This window comes from Phyllobates terribilis, unplaced genomic scaffold, assembly GCF_046119375.1.
Source record: "Phyllobates terribilis strain yellow unplaced genomic scaffold, ASM4611937v1 Scaffold_3__8_contigs__length_932513732, whole genome shotgun sequence".
In the NCBI taxonomy this organism is placed as follows: Eukaryota; Metazoa; Chordata; class Amphibia; order Anura; family Dendrobatidae; genus Phyllobates; species Phyllobates terribilis.
In genome coordinates, this window is record NW_027362763.1 from 769392053 (window position 1) to 769406312 (window position 14260).

The 14260-nt window shown below is 38.8% G+C and overlaps 1 protein-coding gene across 5 annotated transcripts in view; it reads right to left on the reverse strand.

Annotated features, from left to right (window-relative positions):
• PLCB4 (phospholipase C beta 4) overlaps window positions 1–14260 on the reverse strand; it is a 352882-nt gene that overhangs the window by 65978 nt on the left and 272644 nt on the right. For 3 of the 5 annotated variants that reach the window (XM_073672246.1, XM_073672244.1, XM_073672245.1), the window contains exons 17-21: window positions 11267–11351; window positions 11074–11133; window positions 3823–3913; window positions 2434–2529; window positions 1371–1471 (exon numbers count right to left, since the gene is read on the reverse strand). In XM_073672246.1, the coding sequence (XP_073528347.1) occupies window positions 1371–1471; window positions 2434–2529; window positions 3823–3913; window positions 11074–11133; window positions 11267–11351 (433 nt within the window). The remainder of the gene's footprint in view (window positions 1–1370; window positions 1472–2433; window positions 2530–3822; window positions 3914–11073; window positions 11134–11266; window positions 11352–14260) is intronic. The other 2 variants (XM_073672249.1, XM_073672248.1) reach the window with 1 other exon arrangement.

Consider the following 14260-nt stretch of genomic DNA (forward strand, 5'->3'; position numbering starts at 1 on the left):
TAATACTGTCTGTGTTTCTGAGTTCCTTCAAGGGTTAACACTGCTGAGTTTTGGCTGGTATCTTGGTTCCTGGGCAGATAAGGAGCACCTGGAGAATCTTTTCCAGCCAGAACCTATGAATCCCAGGATTGGTGGATCAGCTGAAGGAGGCAAAGGACTTTGATATTTAACCCCTCCTGATGGCCAGTGATGGAGCATTACTAACCTGAAGTTTAAAGATTCCCGGCCCACCCACCCCACCCCCAAAATTTCTTAATTTTGTTATATTTTAATTGTCGCTTGTTTTATTAGAGGGAGGTTACACCCAGCGCTGGGTGGTTTGGTTGTATTTAAATATTTGTGGTGCGGCTCGAGTCAATTAAAGGGATTTTCCCACGAAAGTTCATTTTATTCAATAGATCTTGGAATAATAATAATTTCTACAATTGGATGTGTTTAAATAAAATGTTCCTGTGCTGAGATAATCTTATAAATGTGCCCCTGCTGTGTACTATGTAATGGCTGTGTCTGACCATACAGGGACATGGTCTGATCATACCACAGCTCCTGGGCAGGGGAGGATGCAAAAGAGTATACAGACATTACAGCAGGGGATCACAGCTGATTCTTTTTGTGAAGTAAAACATTTCCCTGCCTGTTTTTAAACAATGTTTTACTTGAAAGAATCAGCTGCAATCGCCTGCTGTAATGCCTGTATACTCTTTTGCTTCCTCCCCTGCCCTGGAGCTGTGGTATGATCTGACCATGTCCCTGTATGGTCAGACACAGCCATTACATAGTACACAGCAGGGGCACATTTATAAGATTATCTCAGGAAAGGGAGATTTTACTTAAATACATTCAATTGTGGAACTTATTATTATTCTAAGATCTATTGATTAAAAATAACTTTTATTTATGGGAAAAACCCTTTAAGGACTGAGCCGCTGTTTACAGAATTGATTATTTATTATTGAGTATTATGGTTTATTTATTAATTGTTGATTAAAACTCCTAATAAAACATTGTGGCCTGTTTTCCCAACACTTGGTTTGTGTGTATTATTTTAATTAAGTTATGGTTAGACTTAATGTCTAGCCTTTATAATCCCATGGGTCATCCAGTAATAACCATGTTTTACCTCTATGACTGCCCTGCAAGGCCACGTTCACACTATCAGTATTTGGTCAGTTTTTTACCTCAGTATTTGTAAGCCAAAACCAGGAAATCAGAGGAAAAGTGTAATAGAAACACGTCACCACTTCTGTATTTATCACCCACTCCTGGTTTTGGCTTACACATACTGATGTAAAATACTGACCAAATACTGAACATGTGCACGTGGCATAAAAAAAGAAAACAACTATTAAAAAAAACAAACAGAATATTACCTTTTTTGCGCTGTTTGCCACAGCCTCTTTTTGACTCAGGTCGTCAGCTGAGAGCTCACTTCCAAACTTGTATTCAGGGTGGGCTTCCTCCTCCTGATCGGCTGACATAGAAGAACAAAGACGTTACTTAAAGGAATGTTCCATGGAATAATAATAGTTTTTTTTACAATTTTCAAATAATAAAAGTTATACTCATCCTCCCTAATCTCCCGCAGGTCTCCTTACAACACTTATCTAGTCACTGATGGTCTTTGCTTTCTGGTACTGTCAATTGTTTTGTGTTTTTGTTGTACTTGATAAAGATGCCGGTATGGTGTTGAAACATGTGAATAAAAGACCTTGTTATCATCATCAATGTTGAAGAATCGTTTTACTCCAGCAGCGCAGTCCACCTAACGTGCTTCATTCAACTGGATCCAATTGGTCCTGTCCTTGACACACCAGAAGCGGTAACCTTATTTATTTTTTTATTTAGCTTTATTTTTTCTATTCTTTATCTTTTCACTTTACTATTTTATTATTTTTATTTATTACTATTTTTTTTTAATTTTCTCTGTCTGGAAGAAGCTGGGATAGCATGATCTGTGCAATCCGATCATTTCTGTGTGTGCCGATCACAAATAATAAAGATCTAATGCCTGCTGCTGTTGGCCATTAGATCCTAATTATCAGGGATCAGTACAAATAGGATTGATGGGAAGGTACAGATCATGTTTCTCCTTTCCATCAGACTTTAGAAAGCCCATGACTTCATCCAGCCATGTCAACTTTCCATTACAATGGCCCGAATACAGAAAGGAAGCTTCCTGCTTTCAGGTACTGTTGCAAAACACCTAAGCTGACTCCCAGTGTTCAGCATAGCAATCTTTGTAACAGGGAATTAACCATTTCAGCTTCCTGTCACCTACAGAGAATTGGGCCAAAATTATTTAACATCAGAGCGTTGTAGAACACTATTCGCCAGAATAAAGGGGCACGTAGATGACTCAAAAAATGTAAGTGTAAAAAAAAAAACACTGCACAGAAAAAAACACTTTTACACAATGTATTGAGGTATAAATACCATTTTCAGTTTCTTCCTCAATGTCATCTTCAAGGATACTAGCAGGAGCCACTGTCTCCCCGGCCTCCATCACACTTTTTAAAGCCTCCAGTTGTTCTGTTGACAAAGATCACAATTGTATATGGCCATGTAGTAAAAGAAATACTAAAAATATTAAAATTATTGCATCTGCATCGTACACTTAGGTGACTGTAATACAATGTAGAGGGTAACAGAATACAAAACATTTTTTTCAGTTTTGGGTTAGTTCAAACTTTACTTTTTATGCTTGAAGTTAAAGATGTATTCCCATCTCCAAGATCCTATCCCAATATGTAGTAGGTGTAATAATATTAGCAAATACCTTCAATTAGAAATGTAGTATAGTTCTCCTGATATGTCACTTACCTGATGTGCAGTGCATTGCAGTAGCTTAGGTATCCATGGTTACGACCACTCATATAGTGACAGTTATTTAGTTGCTAGTGGTCGTAACCATGGATGCATAAGCTACTGCAACGGCTTGCACATAAGGTAAGCGACATATCAGGAGAACTATACTACATTTCTAATTGAAGGTATTTGCTAATATTATTACACCTACTACATATTGGGATAGGATCCTGGAGATGGGAATACCCATTTAATGTTCCATTAATTATATGGTACAATCTAACAGATCAGAATGAGGGGCATGAATATATTCAGATAAAAAATAAATAAATATTGAAAAACAGATAAAAAATATAAATAAGTGCAGTAAAGCATTAGACACATATAGCAAGATGGGTGAACCAAGAATAAACAACAGGTAAAAGGTATGTTAGGTTGTATAGGATTTTAATTTATTTAAATTATTTAATTATTTTATTTTTATTTACTTAAACAAATCTTCATTGTATGGTATATTCTGTTTATTTTATAATAGTGCAACAATTATCATGAAAATTATTATTGCTTTTAATTTATTTTCTAAATGTGCAATACACTTCGCTTATGGTTACATGCATAACATAATATATTAGGGAAGTGCATTATGTGCAATATCTATATTATACAGTCGTTAGCAGAATCACAGATACAATCTGATGGGAGCTAAGAACAACCGCAAGACATCGGGTTTCCCAGGAGCTGTCCGGCACTATGATTTGTGATCTGACTATTGACAATACATTAGGGAATTATTCTCAGCCTAATGGAATTTGCTTAATTTTAAGCCAAGCCGGAGCTGCGCTTTAATGTGGCTTTTGCATTTTTCCACAGAAAATAATTCACTATTGTCACTTCTATTTATACCAGTGATCTACATTGGTTTTGTAGAGTTATGTACCAATGTAACCAAACAATTAGCATCGAATAGTGTTTTTGGTAGCCAGGGAAAAAATCATGGAAGGATATATGAGCACATACTTTTTTCTACTTCAGCCTTTAAACGCTTGTTCTTGATGAGAATTTTTCTTTTCAGGTCATTTGGAGAAGGTAACGATTTCCCTGGATCCAGCTGAAAAATAGGATCAAGAAAAATACACCAAAAATGCAATTAGTCCGATCTCTCTTGGGTCACCGCGCCCCTTGAAATCAATAACAATAGTGCGAAACATGCAGGCGTGCAGAGCTCCTCATACGGTGGGAATGCGGCTGTGTCTGTTGTACTGTTGATACATCCTAGATTGTAGTCAGCTTTATGTGATGGAAAAATGTTGATCACACTGCCTGACTTACTTTACACACTTTTCCATTAACCAACTGACTTTTTTTTGCAAGAATACAAACAATTGGTGTATAAACCTTAATAAACTTACTGTACGTTGCTCAATGTGTCGAGAAGCACGGTTAAACAGTTGTCAATTCTGGAGCATTACTTTTTGGAAGGAAGGTGCCCTGACCACAAGCCTAAAATATTAGGGGAGATTTAATAAGCTAATTGCAAAACAATTTTGGCTCAATTTTCACCAAAAACTGTCAGGAAATATCTGGGACTAGCCCTGTCAGACATCAGACCGGCTCCATAAAATTGTTTCACGGACAAGTGGTTCTATATATCTTTGTACAAATTTAAGAAAGGCACATTACTACAGACAGGAGAACTTTTCCTGCCTTCCAGACTAATTGTAAAGCCCAGGATCAGTATATTTTACATGCATATCCACATGATGCCATCATACATGTCAGTTCCAGTTGCATATAATGGGGCTTCAGGGGTTCAAAATCCTGAAATCTGAACGCTACCAATGGTGGAAGCACAAATGTGTAAAAGTTTTTGGTCATATCTGTTTTCTTACTTGTTTAACACATGCACTTTTTAACCAGATAACGACCAAGTGTAGAGCTTGTTTGAGGCTTGAGCCCATCGGTATTGTAAATTTACAGTGTAGGGTTAAAACTCCTGCAATCAAGCAGGAGCAGGTCTGGTCTCCTGCTGTCAGGCTTGGCTTTCTGGGGGTAGAGAAAAGCGCTTTATTACCACTCCTGTATTCTCCTTTAAAGACTACATAGCACTCTGTGAGTATTACGCAGTAAACAGAAGCATCAATGCTTCTCACATGAGCACCAGGTCTCTGCTGTCATAGCCGAACAGACCCAGATCAGCTGTGCCCATGACATATACTGTATATAGCATAGCAAGTGATTGTTTTCCCCTGTAACTGGGGCTCCTATGGATGCCCTAGGTACAATGGGAATAAATGAACAATAAAAGAAAAAAGCCTTCACATATTAGGTATCCACACGGCTGTAACAACCTGGAGAATTCATTTGACAGGTTATTTAGTATGCAATGTGAACAGTAAAAAATGGAAAAAAAAAATGAAATAAAAAAATAAATTTTTACTTTATTTGCGTGGTAAAAAAGTAGTAAAAGGTAATTTACATGTACCTTAAAACCACTGAAAAATAATGCAATTTGTCTCACGTAGAATAAAATCTCATATAGGCATGTCAATAAAAACATTTAAAAAAATGTGTCCGGCTAAATAACTTGATCACAGCTGAATCTGTTTGTTAAATCATTGAAGTCAATGTGAATGGATCAGTTTTAAAGTGCATCAGTTTGAATTTATGTAGAATGGAAGAACTTTCTGCAGAATGTAATGGAACCAACGATAAATTCAGAAGGGTGTGGAGCGGATGGATTCTGTTTCAGGATTCACATGATTTTCATACCCTGTTTTAATAGTTTCAACAGATTTATGCGATTGTGCTCATAATTAGCCACATGGGCATAAGGACCTTCCCCCCTCATCCTTTGTCCCTGTGTCTTTTCTCTCTTTTTTTCTTTCTTCTCTTTATATGATTTATTTAGACATAATATAAAAGTTACCTCAACATAAGAACCTCTTATTGGTGATTATTACATAACCAATATGATGTTCAATGTATTACAATGTGAATTGATATTGAAAGAGGTGATCTCATTTGAACTGTGGACATTTTCTATATTGTTATATTTTCTTCAAGTTCGAATTCAATATATTTTTTGATTTGCAAAATGTATAATAATCAATAATTAATGTTTAATAAAACAGATTGAATATAAAGTCTATCAGTTTTTCATCAGTTTCAAACGGATCAAGTTTTTCATTTACAGGTTTAACTGAACGTGTGAACTCAGGCTTAGGGCTCTTTCATATTTCAGTATCTCCAGTACGAGTGGTGACAATTTCCACACGTACTGGAGACACTGACGAACGCACACCCATTTAAATCTAAGAGTCTGCGCACATGTCAGTGTGTTTTCACGGACCGTGTGTCCGTGTGCTCCACATGGAGACAAGTCCGTTTTTTTGCAGATAAACGGTCTGCAAAAGTGGCTCACGCTAAACACACACGCGCTGTTCCCAAGCGCCAGGTGCTGAACACTACCCTCATCATGGTTCCCAGCCCGCACTGCGATCAGCACCAGCAGGGGACAATGATGAAGGTAGTGGTAGTCTGGTCCCGCAGTGTCCCTGTGTGAAAATAAGAATAAAATAATAAAATCCTTACACTCACCTCTCCTAGCTGTCCCCCACTGTAATCCTCTGACCGCTGATGGCGAGGAGTGAGTGACAGGACACCACTCCTGAGCACAGCTCTGGAGCCGCTCATTCTCTGTGTCAGCGGTCGGAGGATTACAGAGGGGGACACCTAGGAGAGGTGCGTATATGGACTTTATTATTTTATTCTTATTTTTACAGGTGGGGACACTGCAGGAGCAGACTACCACTATCGTCATCATTGTCCCTGCTGGTGCTGATCGCAGTGCGCGGCAGGTAACCATGATGAGGGCAGTGTTCAGAACCCCGTGCTTGGGAACAGCGCTAACTGTAGCGCTGATTCCCAGGCGCTGGTCCGTCTGCTCCTGATGCGGCACACGGGCAGCACATGGATATCTCCGGTACCGTTTTTTCCGGTATCGGAAATATCCGGACGTGTGAAACCGGCCTTAGGGATGTTACAGTCTCCTTCATTGCCGTATCCTTCCCCACACCCTTCCTGCTTCTAATTCACTCCCTTACATTTTTTTCCTATTTTTTTTGTTGAACATTTTTCGTGTCTCGCCTTCTTTTTTCATTCTTTTCTCCCAGGTTGGTTCTTTAACTCTGTATTTTTTTACTTTTTATAATAAACTGAAAATGCAGAGGCAGGCCCGGAGCGCAAAGGTCTTAGCTCATTATTAATTTACATCAAGTATTTTCCAGTTCTCAGTTGTGCAATATTTTACTAATTTTGTATTATCATATAATCACTTTTTTCGCTTTGTAAAAAGACCGAAGGCTTGTCACTGTGTCTGATGTTTGGATTTTGCTCCCTCTCTGTGATTCTCCTACATGTATAAATTAAGCCAAAAAAATAAAAATACTAATGAAAAGAAATGATAAATTGTAGGGCACAATGGCCAGGGTGCAACTACAACAGCTACACACAATGCGGCATAGAGCAGATTCTCCTATAAGATCTTCACCCCCTATAGCCTGAATGTGCTTATGATTCACATTAGAATGTTTCTCCTCTCCCTGTGCCACCTTCTTGAAAAATCCATAGGCCACATGGCTGGCAAATTTTACTTTGCTAATATACTGTAGGTATCTGTATACTGAAATACACACATATTGACCGCCACTGTATGTAAAGCCTAAAGGACTAAAAATAAATCCCACCCAGTCCACTTTTAAAACCAACTTGACTATGAATTGAAGCAGGACTAGCAAGTACAAAGTTTGGTGATTGGACTGATTTAAAACTTTTTGCAAAGATAGAGATACAGTTTTTTTTTCTGGAAAAAAATAATAGGTTATGAAGAAGCAATGAAGTCATACCGTGTAAGAAAAAAGATCAGCAACACCAGTATAAAGCAAGTGATATTAATCCCAGGCATACCACCCAATGTCCAGGCTTCCTAAGTACAGCAGGCCTCATGAAAATAATCAGGTAAGGCCTACTAGGAAGAGGGAACCCGTCAGCATGCCAAAAACGGTGTAGCTGAACAGGTTCAGAAAATCTCAGATGCATTAAAGGGAATCTGTCAGCAGGTTTTGCTGCCTCATCTGAGAGCAGTACAATGTCCTGATTCCAGCAATGTATCAATTAATGGGCTGCTTGCTGCAATTTTGATTAAAAACTGTTTTATGGGCTGCAGATCTAGCAGCACTCTGAATGCTGAGCTCTGTATAACCCCGTCCACGCCACTGATTGGCAGTTTTCTGCACTCTCTGTGCATAGGCAGAAAGCTGCCAATCAGTGGTAAGGGGGTTCTACTTCATGACAGCAGGGTTATTAAGCCCTCTAGTATAAATCTGTTGCTGATAAAACTGTGATTTTATAAAAAACTATAGCAAGCAGCCCAGTAATTGACACATCGCAGGAATCAGGGTCTCTATCTCTACACTATTCTGCTCTCAGATGAGATAGCAAACACATGGTGACTGATTCCCTTTAAGGAGCTTCTTTTTTTTTTTGCACTATTTCTATTGAAGAACATTGGGAGATGTGCCCAAGCACCAGCAAAAACTTAACTCCAGGTCAGTGCTCAGATACCAAAATCATCAAGGCTATGCAATACATGACATGATGCAATAGAAGCAACAATGAGTTCTAAGATTAGACAGACAGCTGAGAAAATATGGTGTAACCACATAAGAAAAAAGATAAGAATCGATATCATATGCACACATTAACGTATAATACATGTGTCAGGCCTACGGAACTGCTATGTTGCCATACATAGTGGATTAATTCTGCCTAGACCCACAGGACCTGCCAACAAGTGAAGTATAAGGGGGTGTCCCAACTCTTCACCGATGGCAGATATAAAAAGAAAGAAGTACTGCAGTTCAACATTCCTGATCACTTGTTCTTAGGGGAGAGAAGCCACCACCAGAGGACCCTATCAGAGATTTGTTCCCCGCTGTCTGATGTTGAGATCATGCGTGTTCTGGGAAAGGTTTTAAAGGGAATTGATGGATTACTGAAACGTATGACCAAATCCTCCATATTAACTATCTTGTAGTTGACTCAACTACGAAATTCTATGGAAACTTCCACCAAGCACAAGATACAGTCATGCCCTGGCCATCTATTTTTGTTTAGAGGTTTGGGTGCTCATTGTGATGTCTAGATGTTACACAAAATTATCCACTTGGAGACTGCTGTTTTATTTGGAAAAATAAGGAAAATTCCAGCTCCTAAAATTCCATTATTTATTTCAAAAAATTAAAAACAACGCGTTTCGAATGCACGCAGGCGTTCTTTATCAAAGCTTTGATAAAGAACTCCTGTGTGCATTCGAAATGCGTTGCTCTGCACTGGGGATTCATGTTTTTTATTTTTTTAAATAAGTATTGGAATTTTAGGAACTGGAATTTTCCTTATTTTTCCTGTTTACACATGTGTGGTCACACGGTTTCCCTGCTCTTGCACACCTAGGACTGAGAAGGTGAGCTGATTTCCGACCCCTTTTTTTCATACTGTTTTATTTGGACCTTCCCAAACACAGAACCCCTTTTATAATCAAAGTGTTTTGTTCCAAAGAAAGCTCAGCTCAGATTTAAAGAGTAACTAAACTTTTTTGTATATAGAATTATTCTCCAGCAATATAAAGTTATACATTTTTGAAACATACCTCATTACCTTACTTTACTTCCTTCTCTCCCAAACACTATAATGCTGTTTCAATGCCCAGTTGATGCTCCTTTAGATGTTGCTTTCAGCTGCTGCTCAGCAAAGATCCATGCACTATATTCAAACAGTCTGTGTAAGGGAAATGACTTGTCTAAGCACTGCGATGGAGAGAAGAGAAGGAAGACCCTATACACAGACTATTTGAAAACAGTGTACAGATCTTGCGGAGCAGCAGTTAAAAGCAGCTTCTAAAGGAGCTTGAGTTGGGCATTGCAGCATAGTGTTTGGGAGAGAAGAAAAAAAGGTGATAATTGCAGTACCTGCGCAGCCAATAATTCCATCACCTAAGGAAATCCTGAAAACATGACCTGTTGGTGGCTCTTGAGGACTGGATTTTGGGAACAAACACGGGCCTAGAGGATAATTACATAAAAAAAGTTTAGCTACTATTTAAGACCCAGTAGACTTCTATGCTTAGAACATATCTGTGCACAGGCTAAAACCTGGCTCGGATAAGTGTGCAAATATTTCTATGTGAAGAGGGTAACTGATGAAACCTTTGGCAGCAGCAAATCTCCCGAAGAACCAAAGGATCAGGTATGATGAAATCCAACATGCCCGATCTTCCCTTCTCTATTTCCCTCATTGGGGGAAGATTAAAGAGACCCTCATACACATTAGTCGGTTGATCCTACTAAGATAGGTAGGTTCAGCTGATATATTGTATGTATGGATTCCATAAGACAGATGGTACAACAAATTGACATGACTTGTGGGTGCCAACGATCTCAAAAAACACAATGTTTCTTTAGAAACAGGAACGTTTTTCTTTGTACTATGTTCTTATATTACGTTATGTTATACATTTGACAGTATAGCAGTACAGGTGCTGTCAGGAACCCATACATTTAGATTTTAAAAATCAAAATATTTGTAACCTTCAAAAGTTTTTAAACATGATCTGGTAGATAAAACCCACTCTCCTCCTCATCCCGCCTGCAAAACTACTGATGAATATGGCCTTTTGTATTGTATACATAGTTAATATGTGCATAATCTGTTGGCTCTCTACAGGATGGCATTAATTGTGGGTTAGTTTTAAAATATTAACTATATTAGATGAACGTTTTTCGATTCAAAAACTTTACCTGAATGAAATGTTTTAATATTTTGCCATAAAATTAAAGAATTAGCGACACTTGAACAGATCTATTTGCATCATGTTTTACATAAGCCTCATAATTTCCACAAAAACGTGTCTGTGCAACAACAAGTCACAGCGTGTAGTTTGTGCACAATCCGTATTTGAAGACTAAGGGCAAGATCGGAAGGTTATTGGATGTCTTAAGATTGTATATATACAAGCCTGAATCATGCCTTTAGTCTTATGGATTCCACCCAACATCCCATGTAAAAAAAAAGGCTGATATGACACAATTTATAATACAGAATTATTGAGCAGCATGCATCAGCATAGTCTGACACGTCAAAGCCATCTCACTCCTAGGTATAGCTTCTATTATTTTAGTGTCAGTAGGTGGCAGTAAAGCTCAAGGTTTTTACTTCATGAGTGTGCTGAGCATGCTTTTCTTTGCCTTGCTTGTTGAATGCAGTGACATATTCCTGTGGGAATGAACGATAGTTCTCAGCTTCATACTCTGCAAGTTCTACAATGAAGTGAACGACAGTACAAGAAAAAAAAAAAACAAAGACAACTTTCGCCTCGACCAAAAAAAGTGAACAGTAAATCACATACCGGATGTGTTTCCAGGGCTTGCTTCAGTAAGAGATCCCCAAATATTTCTTCACAGTATTTGGACATCTTGTACTGTTGATATTTGCTAAAATATAAGTTTTATAGAAGAAATATTACATGGTGCTTACAAATCAGTAGCTAAAAAAACTACACTAGGTGGTTAGGGCATTTTCAGTATAGATTTTATTAAGTACAGGAAGTTGCTTTCTTAAAGGGAATCTGCAAGTTTTTGCTATTTAATCTGAGAGCAGCATAATGTCGGGGCAGGGAGCCTGATTCCAGGGATGTGTCACTTATTAGGCTGTGTGCTGTAGTTTTAATACAGTGTTTTATCAGCAGGAGATTATCACTGCAGGACTAGGTGCGACGTGCACAGCAGTCCAGGTAATCTGTGTAACCCGCCCCCAGCACTGAGACAATGTACAGTGTACACAGGAAGCTGCCAATCTGGGGTGTGGGCGAGTTATACACAGCTCATCATTCTGAGCAGTGCTACATCTACAGGGATTATACAATAATTTGATAGCAAAACTGCACCAAGCAGTCTGGTAAGTGACACATCACTGGAATCAGGCTTTCTGCCCCTACATCATTCAGCTCTCAGATTCCAAGTTAAAATAGCTGACAGACTTTAAAGGCGCTGTCCGGCTTCTAAATAAATGTTTGAAAACGGCAAGCATAGTTCAAACATAATAATATGATGTCTATTCATGTGGATCCAGCGTTGGTGGTTTTGTTGGTCTTTAAAGACCACCTATCACCTGACCGCTGAGGCCTGTGATTGGCAGCAGTGGTCACGTGACTGGAACATGATGTAATCGAATGGGCCTTAGAAGAACGGAATGTCATCTCTTCCTGTGCTTTTGGAGGATAGTGCTGGATCCATGAGGGTCTACATCATTTTATTATATTCAAACCATCCCTAATATTTGGAGCTTTTTTGAAGAGTCGGACAGCAGCTTTAAATTCCCACAATTGAAAATAATCCTACTTTCTCCGCGAGCGCTACAAACAATTAATGGAGCAGAGGACTTGTGCACCTCTGCTCAATTCAAGACGGGGCTCTGCAAAGCCTCAATTTCGGGATCCAGGTGTTGGGGATCTCCATGGTCTGACTCCCAGCGATCAGTAAGTTACCCCCTATTTAATGGATAAAGAATAACTTTCAATTGATTCTCAATGTGACTCCCATCGCACCTAAGCAATTAGTGCGACCTTCTAGAATGAGTGGGGGAAGGGTAATGATACTTGAAGGGTAATGATGATACTTGAAGGCTAATGACGACTCTCATTCTTGTTAGTTTAGCACATTTCATTTACGTGACATTTGAAAGTGGAAATGGGGTAAATCAGCAATAAACATGGAGCCGCGGAGGGGACATTTTTTCCACTCTTTTAGACATCTGTAATTTATTTGCTTTTTTATTTATTGTATGAGGAAATTCTCTTTAAGCTTTTACAGATTTTCATAGTTTGCTGAAAAAAAACCCTTTTCACATCACACTCAGTAGTTGTACTCTCCCATAAATCATTCTTAACCAAGAGGAGAATCTGACCTCAACACTGGGAAGAGGGAAAACGCTACTCTCGCTACTCTCGTTCTAATCCTCTAGTGATTAGAAAAAAAACAAACAATTGAGAGTGCATCTTTCAGATATGATGTGAAAGGGCAAAAAATAGGATATTCCACAACTAGACTGCCATTACAGTAAAGAATCAATTTCAAAGTTAATAATTTTTCCTTTCTCAGAGAAGACACTTATGCTTTATGAAGACTCTATCTTCTCAGTGGTCATAAATCATGTTACACATCCTCCCTGGATCCAGGTGATAGAGGCTGTCAGGGCACCAGGGAAGCAATGGCAAGGGATCGCAGGGGATTGCTTTGTTATTTTTCCCTTTGTGATCATTTTTATACCTAAACCTGCAATGATGTCAATGGGGCATTCTTTACATCTAGTGGAACGAAGGTTTAATCATCATCACAGACGAAGATTCTTTACTGTAAGAGCAGTGAGACTGTGGAACTCTGACAAATGATGGGGTAATGGCTGATTCACTAAAAAACTTTAATGAGGGCTTGGATGCCTTTCTTGAAAAATATAATATTACAGGTAGAGATGAATGAACACAAACTTAAAAGTTTGGTGTTTGTACCGGACAGTTAGTGTCTGGTGCTAAACGCCGAACACGGACTTCTCACAAAAGTCCAGTGCAATGTTCGGAGTTCCAGGGGAAGCCCTGGGAGAGAGAGAGAGAATTTTCCAGCTCAAAACTTTAGGTCCTCATTGTTTTCAATGGGGTTTGGGTTCTGGTTCAAGTTCGGGTACAGTTCTGGTACCCGAACCAAACTTTGGAATAAAGTTCGGGTCGGATACCAGAACCAGAACTTCCACGGGTCCGCTCATACCTAATTACAGGCTATGGGTCCTAGATTCTGTGATGGGAGGTTGATCCAGAGAACTAGTCTAATTGCCATATGTGGAGTCGGGAAGTACATTTCCCCCTAATATGGGGCTATTAGCACCTGCGTCATGGGGTTTTTCCCTTCCTCTGGATCAACATTTAGCATTATTGGGTGAACGCGATGGAGTAATGTTTATGTTCAACCTTAAAAACTATGAAACCTTTGTCAGATTTTGTAAAAGATATATTACTCTTGGAAACCCCCTTAAAGATTAAGTTCTATTCCACACGACTGCATTGCTCTTACAGTAAAGAATACATTTCAAAGTTGAAGCTTTAGCCCTTTTCTTCTATTTCAAAATGATTCTCTCTTGTCCTTGGGAAAATCTCATTTTCCATCAAAGCTGAATATTGTATGTATGTTTCTCAGTGGTCACACATCATCTCTAAGCCTGGTGAACGGGGACCAGGGAAGTGTTGGCGTGGGTGCAGCAGGGCATTGGTAAGGTGCAATATCTTGGTATTTTACAACAATGTTGGCTAGAAATGGTCTGTAAGATTAGGTCTTGTCTCTTTTGAGTCTATACC